This window comes from Limulus polyphemus, unplaced genomic scaffold (assembly GCF_000517525.1).
Source record: "Limulus polyphemus unplaced genomic scaffold, Limulus_polyphemus-2.1.2 Scaffold2204, whole genome shotgun sequence".
NCBI classification, from domain to species: Eukaryota; Metazoa; Arthropoda; class Merostomata; order Xiphosura; family Limulidae; genus Limulus; species Limulus polyphemus.
The window spans coordinates 126,417-143,370 of NW_013667814.1; the positions used below are offsets into that span (position 1 = coordinate 126,417).

The 16,954-nt window shown below is 32.9% G+C and overlaps 1 protein-coding gene across 1 annotated transcript in view; it reads right to left on the reverse strand.

Annotated features, from left to right (window-relative positions):
* Window positions 1-16,454, reverse strand: part of LOC106466244 — a 37,286-nt gene extending 20,832 nt beyond the window's left edge. The window contains exons 1-2 of the mRNA XM_022394223.1: window positions 16,420-16,454; window positions 10,554-11,350 (exon numbers count right to left, since the gene is read on the reverse strand). Of these exons, the coding sequence (XP_022249931.1) occupies window positions 10,554-11,350; window positions 16,420-16,439 (817 nt within the window). The 5' untranslated portion in view covers window positions 16,440-16,454. The remainder of the gene's footprint in view (window positions 1-10,553; window positions 11,351-16,419) is intronic.
* Window positions 16,455-16,954: the final 500 nt, after the last annotated feature.

Below are 16,954 nucleotides of genomic sequence, written 5' to 3' on the forward strand. Positions count from 1 at the left end.
AACTAGGAAGTTGCAGTCCATTAAAGTTTTCAAACCTACTATATCTATTCTACCTAAAGTTCCCCTGAACAAGTTTGTACTTGTTGTAGCTATCTTTTGAAATAATGCTAACTTCAAAAGTCTTGGTGAAATCGTATTTTTATGTTTACATATTGATCTATCCTCCTACCTAGTTTTGGGCAATACTGTTACGTGAGAGTCAGTCCATCGATGGGACACTGGTAAGTCTACAGATTTAGAACGCTAACAGCAGGGGTTCGATTCTCCTCGGTAAACACAGCAGATAGCCCGATGTAGCTTTGCTATAAAACACACACGCTATTACGCGTGTATTGTTACTCGTAAAGTCAGTGTTGCTACAAGCTAGATGTTTGGTCGTTACCACAGTTTGAAATCCTTAAGAACTGCACAACATTACTATTACAGAATTGTTTGGAAAGTTTATCGTATTCTCACAACATTGTTGAAGAAAACGTTTTACCACAACGGCGTTGTAATTATTGATTTTAATTAGTCAGGTGTTGCAAAGTGTATCGTAATTATTCATACTAACACCAACCCTGTAGGTAACTTTTTTTTTTTAATTTACCAACATTTTGGTAACTATCAGTTGATAAACAAAAAAGGTTCCCGCACGGTTTGTGCCAATATAAATACTCATGATAAAGTTCATAACGGCGTTTACAGGTGTCATGGTTATTTGGAAAGAAGATTTACTAGAAGAATAAACAGTTTGGTCACAACAGCTTTAGTAATAGAAGTATTTTACGTCCATTACTAATTATTAGTTAATCATAATAAAAAAAATTCGTCATAGTTTTTCCTGAAGTAGGCGATCGGTTCACAATGACAGAAACGTGAGAAAATTAGTTTTATCTTGTCTTTCATGACTGGCTAGAGTCATATAAAGATATTTCCTCTACAAAAGAGCTTAACAGAACCATATAATATACACATATTACAAGTGTGCTTAAAATGTTATTCAATTTTTCTTCATAATAGTGTTGCTAAATATATAAACTTTGTTGGAAGAATAATTGCTTAGTAAATAAAATAAGAGAAAGTAAATAAAATTCACATGAACAGATTTATTAGGACCTTGTGCAAAACTATTCTCAAAACGGATTAAAAAACAGTAATTTAAGATGATAAAAATAGGTTTATGAACAAAATACTCCTACAAAAATTTTAAACATCTATAGCATTATATAGAAGCGGCTAGAGTCTCATGATCTTTGTGTAGTTCTTTAGAACATCTCAATAGAAAATGTATATGTTCTACAGAGATGTATTTAGAATTGTCCAGAGGGAAATTCTATGTACTGGGATAAGTTACAATTTTGGCACTAAATATACCAGGAATTTTATGTTTCCTTTAGCTGCATAGAATACAAAAAATAATGAACACGAAACGGTGTCTGTTATGAAGACTTAATGTTGCAGTTTTATGATACATTTTTAGATATTTAATGTGCCTGAAAAAATTAAGGCGCATACGTAATTTAGAAAACTGGTGTTCTTATTTTTCTAATAATGTTTGTAGAATTTCTTTTACGAGTTTAAAATAAACATCTTTATTCCCATAGAAATATCGTGTTTGGATTTTACTTAAACGCACACATAAACACGCCTTTGTACTGTTTCGTAACGAAGGAGAGTGCGAGGTTCTTTAGCTTGGTAGTAGGTTTAGCAATAGCTTGTAAAGTTCAACTTGAAACCTCATTTTCTGTGAAAGAGTATAGAGGTTTATAAAAAAAATCCACACCAAGCTGTTACCCATAACTGAAGACATAAACGCTTCTTTGGATAACATTTGCTATCATCGATCTAACTGAACTGATGAGAGCTGATACATAACTGAGTTAATCGTGATTTGGTATTTGTTATGAGCAAATAAGTTTCAAATTTCAAGCAGTATTTAATTTGAGTTTCTTCTAGATAATATCTAAAAATATGATATAAAAAGTTTCTTATGGTTTCCAACTGAGTATTTTGATATATTTTTAGAGGCGTAATTTCTTTGTTGTCGATTTTTATTAGATATTCCATGGAAATTCTGAACACACAAACAAACATAATTATATTTGAATATACAAATCAGCAAATCACTTGAAAAACACAGACGATATAAAGTCGTGGTAGAATATCATGTATCCAAGCTAGATTTTGACATTGTTTGGCGTTTCGTAGGTAGTGTGTTGCCACCGAAAACTGATCGCGTTTACGACACAAAATATTCGCACACTAAAATCATAAACATATGTTGCAATCGGGGATTTATAATTTATAATACAGGGATATCTTTTTTTACTTAATAGCATTAGAAAATAATGAAATATGGATTAACTTGGGCCACAAGGACCATCCAGAAAAAGACATGAAACCAGTTGTACCCCAGCTTTGGTAAGCAAAATGTTATAATGGGCGATAATTCACAAACACAAAATTCAGTGGGAAAAGACGCCCACTTATCTAAGGTAACAGTATGTAACATATTGAAGAAAAACCTTTGTATAAAAAGAGCGACACAAGTCACGTGTATACAAGCTGCTTCCATAAGCTATCAGTAAAACCGTCGCATTCCTCACGCAGCTGGAAAATGAAACTAGTATTCATGCTATTATATATGAAGACATACAGGTCAACTTGTTGCTCGTAGCGCATATGGATTTCTATAAAACAAACTGTTGAAACGGACACTAGAAAACCGTCGTCCCCATACATTAGTTGAATTATGGAAAGCAAGCAGGAAGGAGTTTTGTGCTTTAGACATTATAGCCTTAAGACGGAACCTTTTGCTACGCTTCAAGGCTGTTGTTAAGATGCATGACGTTAGACCGAACATGGAAGATTGAACGTTGAGACATGGACTGTAACGACGTAGTGAGGCTCCAAGACCGTTTCCATATAATTTATCAACCTTTGTAAAATAGCTTTAGCATATACTATTTGTTCGATATTTGCAAACAAACGTAAGCCTAATTTATTATAAAACTGTACAATATAAGTAAAATGATTCAAGTTGACTATCGCATTCTAAAAATAACTAGAAATTAATTATAATAGTTGTATGAAATTGAGAAGAATATTAATTAGATCTAAATAAATAAACAAAATTCCAAGAGCTTAATTTTCAGTCGTCTTTGCTCTTCGTCCCCCGGTGGGACAGCGGTAAGTTTACGGACCTACAACACTAATTTTCATGGTTCGGATTCCTCGCGGTGGATACAGTAGTTAGCCCAATGCGGCTTTGCTCTAAAACAGCGCCCTCTTTGATTTGTAATTAATATCTGGAATTAAAAGGTGCAATTTTGGTGGAATTATGCATGCGTTTCAAATAATAAGTTTAGGCTCTGTGTTTTGCGATTTGAAAAGTTAGTGTAAATTATCTGGAAAATAGGTACAGGATACCAAAAACATGTAGGATAAAAAAGATTGGTAAAATCACATTTAAAAAGTTGTCGTCTTCTTCAGGAGTAAAGGAAGAATAATAACCAATGTTGAACATTTTGCAAAAAGCTCTGATTTTATTTTGATGGCTTAGAATATGAACATTTAATTGTAAATATTTTCATGTGTCCAGTTTGTTTTAAAATATTTTTTGCTTTTTTTCACTAACATGCGATTTTGATGACTTACTGAACTTAATTCAAAGTACCCTAATTATAGTCCAGTGCAAGGGTGGACTGAAGGAGTCGGAGCGGCCTGGTGATTTGGCTATTGGACTAGCCCTAGTCTCTCGTTCAAGACTTCATTAAAAATAAGTAACAATTGTATCCAGCGCCTAGAAATGAGAATTTTACGCTAAAGTAACTAACAAATTTATTTTCAATTTATATTAATAGATCGGCTGGCCGGCCTTCGGTTCAAACTTGACCGATGTTATAGCCAGTCCTTCCCAGGTCCATTGTGGTGAAAAACAATTACAGGTGACTCTTGATTTGTTTTGATGACTTAAAATGTGAAAGGTTAGTTCAAAGAATATATATATATGACGATAAATCGGATCTAGTAAAGGAATATCCGAGTTTGTTCATTAAGATATGAAAATGTATTTCAAAATATTTTAATAACAGATCCCCCCCCCCCCTTCGATGTAAAAGGATTATATTTTTCTGCTAAGAAAATTTTGACGAACTGGGATGTGAAAACTAAATACTAAGTATTTTGATATTTGAACTTATTGGGTGAGAAAGGCGCCACGTTTGCTGCTAAAATGTATATATTTCTGAAATGTGATATGGAAAGTTAATTCAATAGATTTTGTAAATAGATCTAATTTTGTGAGAAACAAATAGGATTAGAATTGGCGCTAAAATGTTTGTTTTCTCGAGCTGGGATTTGAAATATTAATTCAAAGACCCTTGATATTACACCGGATCTGATAACCAAAAATTTCGAGTTTACTGCTAAGATGTGTGTTTTCGTTACATGGAATGATAGCTATTATAGTATTTTTCAAATAAGTCCGATGTGGTGGAAAATTATTTACGTTTGTTGTTAAGGTGTCTGTTGCGTTGATCTGGCTTGTAAAGAATTAGTTCAAAGTATCTTGGCATTAGGTCCGATTTAGTGGAAATGTATTTGAGTTTGCTGTTAAGATGTATGATTTTTTTAGCCTATGTGTAAAAAATTAGTTCAAATTATCTCGATATTGGATCTGATGTAGTAGAGTAGTATTGGAGTTTACTGTTAAGATGTCTATTTTGATGGATTGCAGTGGGAAAAGTCAGTTTTGAAATGAGATTAGTGTGTATTGAAACACTGTGTAGATTAATCTTATTTAGGTCAAGTGAGCTTCGTATGAATAGACTTTCCCGACTGATTGAAATGCCTCTATAGGTATATGCCAACATAAAACTTGCATTTCGTACATATCAAACTGGATTTTTTCGCTTGATTTTCAAACACAAATGTCAGTTATAAAATATACATATTTTATACATTAGTGTGTGTGTACCAGAACATTATATATTCAATTACCCTTCCTATTACTCGAATAATAGTCCATTTATAGATTCTAGTTAATTTGGTACAATATTGTGAAGTTACTGCGTAACAAAATATAATTTACGATTTTTGAATAACAGCGGTTTGCAGATCTTTGCACTTTAATTAGTAGGCCTGGTTAAAAATCTAGTTTGGCCTTATCTCAATCAGCTGAGGGAGTGAAACTTCATGTGGTGTTATTGATAGTATGATTGGTGTTATACTGTATAGCTAACTAAAGCATTAATGCTAATAATTAATAAATACACACATAATGTTTTTCAACATTATTATTCGCACTGTGCTCATAATTCGTAATAAGTTGATCATAAACCTTATTAATTATATATATATAAAGCACTGACATCTCGTACTTTAACTTTGTATTTTTATTAGAGCATTGATCGATACTCGATATTAGAATAAGCATGCCATAAAAATTATTATACACTGCTTGCACGTAAACCATACCTACTTACATATCTGCATACATATGTGACGCACCTGTTTCTTTTATAAGTAATGCATGATTTTTACTTTTCTTCAGAGATTTTCCACGAGTATCGTTGATCTTTTTTTTTTTACTTTTTTCTAAATGAGAAAAGCGACTTCAGTGTCTGCTTATATTCGTTAAATAATACAGTGATGGGTGAAACAAAGGTCAACATCTTCATTACGAATACAAACATACATTCACGTCAAGAGTCATCTTCTCATTACTGCTACATAGTAAAAAAATGGAAGTTAAACTAGAGATGTTTAAATCATACGTTTTTTGTGTTCTCATTCAACGTAAAATTCCATCTAAGTCGGTTTGATTAAAATTTACTGCGTTTCAACGACGGTTTTATATGTTATGCATAATTCATCACAACCACAGTTTCAGCTGGACAAAGCGTTGACTATCGAAATTACAGAAGGCTTGATCACCATATAATATAGCATTTGCTGTGGTGTGTAAATTGTCCACTCAACACTGATGACGTCTCTATCGTGGAATTAAAGTGCTCGTGGTCGGGAAATAGCTGGAACTTTTTTATTTGGCTCTTAAGTGTGAATGTAAGCCTCTGTCCATGGCGTCAGCTCTGCGGGACAGGGTAATACTTACGTCAGAGTCCAGGACGGAGTCCAGAGCTGCCGCTAAGATTGGACTTGCCAGTACGCCAAATTTATATGAGTGACCTCTCTAGCTGTGAGAAACGTAGTTTCATGAGCTGCTTTGGTGGCTGTCTGTTTCTTCTCAGAAACTTTCTGTTTAAATATTTCTCGCGTTTGCTTCTCAAGTGGCAATCAGGCGCCATCCAACAAATCCCTCTTCAGAACAAAAAAAAAAAAAAAGCACGAAAAGCTGAAGTGTCGAATATCATCAGCTCTTTAAGAACGGTTTCTGTCTTTACTTGAGGCATTGAAAGCCCTATGTCATGAACTTCCAAAAGTTGAAGACAGCTACGTAGGTACTGTATACATGATCATGACCAATTAATACGAGATGAGAATATCAATGTGCCATTAATGAGCTTTTCTGTAATGATGTATTTACAGAAGATTTTTCATCATGTCAGATCTATAAAGCAACACTATCTTCAAAATATAATAATGACATACTGAATGAACGCATACAAAAGTAGTTCCGTATAGTTTTCTAATACACAATCAAAACTACATTTGTGTCGGAGTAAACTTAATTGAAGCGTCATGTTATTCAGGAGAAAAGATGATATTTTAAAGTTTGTATTTTAAAGTACGTTTTTGTTTTGTATACTTCGCGTTTACCTTGACTTAATATTTTAATTTTTTCAATTGTTCTGTAACTTTTATTTGTATACATTTTGTTTTTATCACGTTTTTATGTCTTAGATTTCTTAATGTATCATATCTTTTCTTTTGTGTCACTATGCGTCAAGTTTTCCGTGTCATTGTGTCTGACGAAACTTCAATTTTATCATGATGAGGTCTTTTTACAATTTTTCTATATTTACCAGAGCTTTTTATCGTATATATATATTCCACGTATTAGTTTATCGTATAGTTTGTATTTTAATAATATTGAAATATTCGCATCACTATAAATTTATCATTATAAATTTTATCTTACCCACTACTCGATTTAATGCGACAATTTTTTTTTTACATTTAACATAGCTTTGAGCCATAGATTCTTCATCTTTACCAAGCCTTTTTATCACATACTCATTTACATTCTTGCATACACTATTCATATATATATTTGAACATAGAATATGATCAGGCTGTCATGTGTTATAATACTTATGGGGACAGTACTACAAATAAGTGAATGAATACATATGTCTGGTTCGCATTTTCATTGATCCTTGTCATCACTCAGGAGCATCATTTGGTGTGGATTTGAAAAGGGTGATCGCTCTCCGCAAGCTCGGGAGGAAACCCCAAATGATAGCTCCTGTGAAATATTTCTAGCTAAGTCGGTTTAACACTTATAAGTTACGCCTTAGCGTACGACCTCCAGCTGAAATGTGGGTCCACACGAGGTCAGCCTTCTTCCCACTCTCCCAAAGTTTTGGGAGAAATGATGCTTCTGTCATCACCTATAATTACACAAAATGTTAGGTTTCTAGCTCAGTTAATTTAAAATGACTGGAATTGAAATTATTTTTCATAACTTAATTCCAACAACTCACAATACTGGTAAGTCAAATTATTTTCACAAGACACACCTCCATTAACGTTTTTAACCAAATACGCCCCAACTTATACTTCAACAAAGATATTAATCAAATACGTCAAGAAAGATAAAAAAAAGTACTGAGTTCCATTTTTCAAGTAAAATTTTTTAAATGATTTACGAACCATACTTCCAGAAAACGTAAGATAAGCTATAAGTCACACTTTAGACTGAGATAAAAATTCACGAAACACATTTTCAAGCATATTCTATTCAATGAGTCACATTTTCAGGCTGGAATTTGGTAAACAAGTCTAGCTGCATAGTATCAAAATAATATACATAATGATAGCATACACATATCAGACATATCGTGATTTACATTTTGGGAAGTATTAGTAAAATAAGTCACTATGGAAAAATTCTCAGTCATATTAGTTGTGAGTTACAGTTCCACATCAAAATACTTTGGTCTATTGGTTACCTTCGATATTGCGCAGTTCATAAGCCATACTTGAATACTGGGACATGTTCGTCCATAAATTGATAGAAATATTATGCATTTTCCCGGTCATACTCTAGTTTGGACACAAGGATATCTTAATACGTAATTTACCTCTTTAGTCATGATTTAGGTTCAGAATTCTTGGAATTCTAATTCAGACCTATCGAGGGAACCAAACATTCTGTAGTTTATTCAGTAAATTAGATACTCGATACATTCCAGTTTAGAAAACAAGAGCATTCATGGTTTCTCACGAGTAATGAGGAATTTTCTATACTCATTTTTCTTTTTAGTATTCGTAGGCGTCCTACTTTGAAAGTCGCCTAACAAAAAAGCAATAGATAAACGAGTTAGCTACAAATATTCCTTCAGTTTAAAAGACAATGGGAGTGGTTTGTATTAAGGGCGTGAACTAAAACTACGCATGTCTAATTTCAATCATAATACTTTATCATGAAACAAGATAACTAGTACACTTTTTTTCCGCATGTAAGTAGCCATGTAATCGCTTTGGATCAGAAAAAAAAAAAAGACAAGTACACACAGTTTTTCTATCCGGTTTGCGAAGCTCAAAGTACACAAAAATTACATTATATATTATTAAGCTTACATTCTAGTTCAAGGGTTGGACCAAAATCATGTAAAATGTTATGGTCTAGCTTTGTATTTTTAATTTGTCTGTTTGAAGTTAAGTACAAAGCTACACAATGGGCTATCTGTGCACTGCCCACCACGGGTATTAAAATCCGGTTTCTTGCGTTCCAAGTCCGCAGACGTTCCACTGTGCCACTGGTGGGCGTTTTGGGTCTCTATATATTCTGTATTCTGAACACTGCTATACTCGAAGAATCTGTACCCTACTGATTTCCAATGTTGAATAGTTTTGCATTTTAACAAGCTACAATGTATTAAGTTCAATTAAAATCTTCATTCCATACTGTGATGCTATAAGAAACTCTCATCATGTATTGAAGATAACATCAGGTAATGGGCAACGAACTTCATCCGCGAATAATATTACGCATTAAGTATGACAAAAGTGTTCCGTTTTTTATTCTATGTATTCAAAAAAGGTAGCTTTGTTTTTATCGCCCCTTCTTGCTTCCGCAAAGACGAAAATAATATGCTTCGAGTTATTTTGTTCCTTCAGTGTTTTTAACAGTGTTAATAGTGTTTTCATTAATCTTTATAACTCTAATAAAAATAAATAATCTTTAATTTCAATAGAACTAGATTAGTGCTTGAAATTTGGAGGAATCCTATCCGTATCTTATTTATCATTTACCTGTATTAGTGTTGTCCTTTTTCTTTTTTTCTGAAATCGTCGACAACCCTAACGTTGTGTTTTCTTCTCATTTGCACAGATGTTTTACATACAACAAATCTAAATTAGTTGTTTACAAAACCAGTTCTTCTATGACTTTATTTCAAAAACAGCTAATTTAAAGGTATACAGTGCCTAATTTTTTGTCATAGTTTTTGATTTTCTAACAAACTCAGGCAACTGGCATACAAAACTGTTTGTTGCAAGACTGTCGTGCACAATCTCACTCTATGGCTGGCAAAAATCTTTACTGTACAGCTGTCTTCTACAAAGCTAAATTTATTATTTGAAACGTTTTCTTTCTCAATTTCTCGCTGGAAAGTGTTACCAGTGTTCTACAAATTAGATGTATTCTAAATTATTCTTCATGGAACTAAGATTAGTATTTTATATTCTCCTTTCTTGCGTAATAATTGTCATCGATGTTTTGCAAGTTTAATCGTTCACAAAAAAATAGATAAAACTTATATTTACAACGTTTTTTAAAAAGCTAGGTTAGTGTTTTAAAATATTCATTCTTACTCTAAAATTATCATTAATGTTCTACCGTATATTTTCTTGCCTCATCAAAGCAGAATTTATGTTTTTAAAAGTTCATTCTGCTCTATTAGTGTTTAACTATGCTTTTTGTTCCCACAAATCTATTTTATAATTTTATAATTTAAATACATGTTTTGATATTCACAACAAAGATAACTGCGTTTTTAACGTTGCGTTTTGTTTTTAAGCAGTAAAGGTAGCATCATGTTTTATATTATTTCTCTTAAACATACTGAAATGTTAGCTTATAATGTCCGCTTTTGATTGTCATACCCACCTTTGTCTTCATTACAGAAAAAATTAGCATATTAATAGGCTTGAATATTGCGATGGTAAATTTATAATCTGAACTTAGAGTTAAAGTATAGACTTTCAAAGAGTGATTTTCGTTTTTACACTTTTTAACGACTATAAAAAAGTTATATTGAATGCTCTTTCATCAAAGTAAAAAGATAAAATAATTGTTTTGCCTTTGCTTGCAGTAAAATAATTGATTTATCATATTGAACACAGCTCTAAATTTTCTTCTACAATGAGAGAATTAAACTTACGGGTGGCTCTCCGGCCGATTGGTTGGTTTAATGATCCAATCCCCTGTATTCCGTATTGAAAGCCGCTGTTAGCGGTGGCCCCGGTGGCAGTGTCGTAGCTGATCCACCCTGCAGTAAGTTCTGGGCTGAGATAAGGGGAGTAGGTTGGCCAAGGCAGGCTGGTAGCTTGGCCGTGTTGTGACGAGAAGGCGGCTAATCTTTGTCCAAACTTCGCTGCATAGTCTTCTGGGTTCTGAGGCCATAAGTTAGCGGCTGAAGAACAAGGAACTGCTTGAGCTTGTCCGGCGGAATCTTGGAACTGAAATGGGTATAACTTGGTATGTTGCGATGTGGGCAAGTATAGAGCGGCTGTAGAAGAGACTCCTGTCAGGGCAACAGTTGATGTTTCTAGGTTTGATGTGTTGAAATGATACTGAGAATTTAGATCTCCCTCTCGCATGTTTGCACCAGGAAAGAATCCTAAGGTGGCCAGAGGGGTGGACACCACTGTACTGCGTCCTGAGCACACATCGGAATCTGATTGTGCTGATGATTGGTAGCTCGTTGAAATCGACTGGTTGTCGGATTTGTAGTTGGATGAGAATGCGTTATTTGTTCTCGGACTAGCAGAAAGCTCTCGGTGATTAGAGAAATTTTCGGCTTCAGTCTTAACAATTGCTCTTTCTTCTTCATCATGCTGGGTCTGTGAGCCTTCAGTATTGTTACCGTTAAGGCGCCAAGGTCCCACTTTCCTATCGGCCATATCTTGCAGTAGTTGAGAGCTGTTGCAGCTTTCGTTTTCCACTACTATCTGATGTCTGAAAGAAACAATCAGGAGAAAATCATGGATTTATCTAAACAGATATTTTATCTACGCTATTGTTTACCAACATATACGACCGCCGATAGGATACCTCAGAATTTCGTTTATGTGGGAAACATGAACATTTTTGTTAAGTAATAAATTATATTCATAAAGGAATTTCTATTCCTCAGTAAACATTCCAAGTTTCTTGCTTATTTGCATGATAAATTACTATGGAACAAATTCAAATGTTTTCATACTAAGTTGAAAAGAATCACTTTTCGAAAAAAAAATGCTAAAACGGATCACTTGAGAGATAACAAAGATTAGGTACTTATCCAAAATACAGTAGAGAATAAGCTACTGGACAAATAAAGACCAATAATCTACTGATAGAAAATCGGTTACGATTAGCGTTTTACTTGTAGATATCAACAGTACGTAAGAGCCACTGGGCTTATTTATTGTTTAATATCTTAAGCACTTATAAAACAAAACATCCTGGGTCTGATGTATAAGAAAAGTTTTAAAAGTGGATGAAAGTTCGAAAGAGCTAAATAAAGTTTACTTATTCTGCTTCACCATTTTCTTGCAGCACACAAAGTATTTCACTGTTCTATATACAGAGAACCTTTAAACAAAGAACTTATGAAAGATTCCACAGAAAAGTACAGTTTCATCATCTCACGAACAAATAAAAACTCTTTGAAGTATATTTTTTATATAACGAAAATAAAAGTGAAGTGAATTTAGGAGTGATATTATATTTACTATACGTTTTTCCGCCTAAACCTGGTGTAATTTTATGTAAACATTGCGAAAAGCTTTAAGTAATTACTTCACTGAGTAGTCAGTAATCTAACCTAAATAAAAGCCAGTGTGCGTCACGTCACGCTTGATTTCTCAAAATAGGAGGAGTCATAAAAGCCAAAATGCATTTATCCAGATAGAACAGTTCGATTACTGTCTGCCATTACGATTTTAGTGACGAGGGTGCAAGGGGACCGTGAGGGTGTGTGTGCCGTGAAACCTTATAAGTGTAGTGAGTGTTGGTATGTTAAGCCTAAAGTAAAGACGTAGTGTGGGTTCACCTAGCCTAGAGCCAAGTGCATAAAATTTATCATGAAAGTAAAAATATGGATTCAATCTTAAACTTAAATCGTTTCTGAATTAAGATATTTTCTGTTTTATTACCAACGTTTTTAATAAAAAACAAACCTCTTTAATCAACGAAGGCTCTAAATTAAGAAATCGACAAATGTTTTTACACTTTTGTTCTCTATACATTTCATTTTATACTTTCAGTTTCAGTACATAGACTAGCAACAATATTAGGTTATACTTTTGTTGCTAAGCAACATGACATAAAAGCCATTGATGGAACGTTGTGTTACCAAAAAGCACTGGCTTTTCTATCTTTGTTATCTTATTAATCTGGATTTGGAAATATGCTGCCAAGTTTTTTTCTTTCATATTTATTACTATGACTTCTGGAATTATAGGGCATATAATAGCAATCCACTAGTAAGCAGGCAAAATCGACATAACCTATTTTTTAATCATATCTCTGTCCTACTGTTTCTAGTGTTTTTGACATTTTAACTATAGCTTCATGCTTCTGAAATAAATGAAGCATACAAACTTGAATGTTATTAGAATTATAGTAAAGACCTCAGAAACAGAAATTATTCAAAGTAATGAAATTTATCATCGTGAAAGCTTGCTCAGAATCTCTAATCGAGTAAGTGACGTTACATTCGTATCATTTCACGTTTTGTTTATATTTAATTTTTACAGTTTTATCATCTCATTTGTATAAAATAATTCACAATATAAATCAATATAACTTCAAAAAAGCAGCAGCTGCAATTACTTTAAACAGTAAACGCATCTGTTCAAAAATCTCTGGTTATAACAAGCGCTACAAAAAATTAACATATCTGCTCAAAAAAGATGTGTTCACAAAAGTCGTTTACAACAAGAAACAACACAACTCAAGGAAGCAGGGCTACAACAACTATGAACAATAAATATGTCTCTCTCTTCTATAATGAGTAAGTAAAAAAAATCATTTAAACTGTTAACACGACTATTCAGAAAATGATGACTGCAGAAATTGTTTATAATAAGAAAGAATACAACTGAAGGAAGCAGTAGCCACAACAACTGCAAACAGTAAACGTATCTGTTCAAAAGTCAGTAAGTACAACAATCATATAAACTGTTAACACAACAGTTCAGAAAGCAATGAATACATAAACCGTTTATATCAGGAAGAGACAAATTAGTGTGGTTTGACCTTTAGATTTATAGATAAATTAATGTGGTTTGACCTTTAGATTTATAGATAGGTTAGTGTGGTTTGACCTTTAGATTTATAGATAGATTAGTGTGGTTTGACCTTTAGATTTCAATTATTTCATTTCACTGGTTTTTGGACAGACTAATAATTTCTTATGAGTGACTCGTGAAAATAGTTTCATAACTTGGAACCACACAACGCGACAACACACAGATTTGTTAATATTCAGGAAATATTGTATGTTATTATATACTGAGCAAGCTTATTTTAAATATTATATACGAATATCAGTTTAATGTAAATAACAGTGAAAGTATATTTACTTATTATTAAGGCAAATAAGGAAGCCTTTCATGGGTATTGATATTGTTTTAGACATATTCTCTTGAATAAGATGTTGCATGCCATAGGCATTCTTTTAGATGTGAGTTGGACGATTTGTCAAGTTTCCAAAGTTGTTTAAATTATTTTATTCATTTAAGTAACAAGAAGGAGATTGAGAGGGTTTAAACACGAAGAATTTGAATACATCTTTAGTTAGTAAACCAGTCATGATCAATGATTAAAAAATCAAAATACTTAAGTCGTTTATGATTGTCCAATCAACTAACGACTGTCATAAGCAGATCAGATAAACCGTTGCGTTATCAGTAAATGCCTTACCCTTCTCTACTAAAGTGGCTTTCTTCATACCGCTATATTCAATAGTGAATTATTTCGTTTCTATAGGATTCAATGGCTCTAATACTTGCACACTTTTAGAAATACTACTCTATATCATATTCTACTAAGCACATAACAAGTATTTAAATATGTATTCTAAAATGTAATCTACAGTGAATAGTACCAGCGATACTTTAAGATGATGTAAGGTTTATATATTCTGCCAAAACCATGTATCAAAATCATCTTTTTAAATTTGGACTTGTACTTTAACCTGTCTCTTTGGTCATCTACCTGTAACCATCCCTTCTTCCCCCACTATCCAGTAACCCTTCCCACTGTTCACCAGTTTTACACTCGTAATCTTCCAACTTTAAGTAGTTCTACACTATCAACTTTTCTCACTGCTCACCAACTCTGCACTCTTAATATTTTAAACTTTAAGTATATCTAAACTCGTAACCATTCCATTGCTCATAAACCTTTAACTTGTAACTGTCTAATTACTCACGATCTATACACTGATAAGCTTCGCACTGTTTGGGTTCTAAACTTTTAACCATCCCACTATTTAGTAGTTTTACATCTCAATGTCTAACAGCTCTACGTCTGTAATCTTCTTACCGTTCATAAACACTGTTCACGAGACTTACATTCTTAATAATTTCACTTTTACACTCGCATCCTTCCCATCATTCGTGAAACAAACATTTAAAATATTTTCATAGATAATTAGTTATGCACTCGTAAGCTTAAAAATGCTCACCAATTGTACACATGCAATTTTCTACTGTTTCTCTGGCTGTATACTGGTCACCATTCCATCCTTCATCAGCTCGCATGTAACAAGCACCATACTTGTACAGTTCTTAACATTACAAGACATTAAATCGTAACCATATCACTTTTATATAGTTTTCCCTCACAACCTTCCCAACGCTCAGTATCTGCGCCTTTTAACCTTCCTTCTGCTCTCTAGTTGTTCATCTCTGACAGTAACATAATCATATTTGGCCACCCGCCTTTTTTTATAGTTGCCTAAAAATGTTCGAGACATATTTTGTAACAGTAACATAAACATATTTTGACATCCTCGTTTGTTACAGTAATATTAAGATGTTAAGCTATTCATGTTTCATGCTGTAACATAAATGTATTTGAATTCTTACGTTTCTAACCAAAATGTAAAAATGTAGAGGTACTTTTGCTACCAAGAGTAGCTTTAAACTTTGAGGAACTCCTACATCCCATACGAACATTGATATGGTTAAAAGCCCTGTTTCTCACATTAAAATGAAAAGGTTGAACACTCAGGTTTCTCATATTAAAATTAAAATGGTTGGACTCTCATGTTTATCGTATATATATTCATATGGTTGGACAGTTATTTTCGAAAAAATATGAGTCTTTTCTATTAACATATGTATAAAACTTAACGAACTGGAAGTGTGCATATAAAAGTGACTTACCTGCGGTAGACGTTTAGGAATTGTTACATTGGAGTTTCACACACATACATCATGAAATATTTATCATTAGGCTAGTTTCATGAAAAATATAACCTCCAAACCTTAACTACCACAACGATGTACGATCGATAACGTGTTATTTCTAGTATTTAACCAATGGGCGTAGCAGAGAGTTATTTCAGAGCTTCTGAGGAAAGCTGAGAATTGTTGCCACATGTAGGACTGGTTTAAGTTGTAACAATACATAAACTGGTAATTATTTAATTTGTTAAAAAAATATTGTTCAGTAGCATAAGCTAGGGTAAATTACAACCGTTCAGAGATTTGCAACAGCCACTCAGCTTAGGGAAGTGTGGCAAGGCAGCCCGGAAGTCAGGCATCTACTTCCTTTGTCTTGGCCTTAGAAAGGAAGCGGGGGGACGACGCTAAGTTCTGGACATCCAGTGGATCAGAGACATTAGAAAAAATAACAAAAAATAAGCAAACTGTTTCGAACAATACATAATATTTAAGTGACAACTAAGGATGCATATGTAACAAACAAATTCCAGTAAATAGTAGCAAAGAAAAAAGCATAGCAATGTTCAGAAAATATTTACATCTACAAATAAAATGGAAACAAGAGTATCTTATTATCATAGAACAAACCTGTGCAAAAGGAAATTCATTAAAAGCTCTAAGTACTTCTGAACGATGTACTATTCGAAGCATATTCTAAAGAAAAGTGTATAAAATAGTAAATCAAAATTAAAATTGAAAAATAATGAGGTAACTGCATAATAGTAAAAACAAAACAATTTTGCAAAAAATCAATCGCCACAACGATGACTATAAACGATATACGTGACTACTAAAAAAAACCCACTAATGATTACAACAATAAATAATTCTGCTTAAAAAAGCAGTGTACAATAATCATTACTAACATTAAATAATGCTCCATAAGTTATATTAATTAATCTCGCTCGGTCAATTAGTTTTTAGTCTAGCAATGAATTTTGACGAAATATTAGTTGAAAATCAAACATATAAAACTTAACACATGTCTCATTGTTATTTTTTTAGGACTTTTATAAATATGAATATAAACAATCATTATTACAGAGAATTTAATAGTTTTGGCAAGTTATAGATATGATTATAAATCAATTTACATAAATCGAAAACGTCTAACTTAACTTTT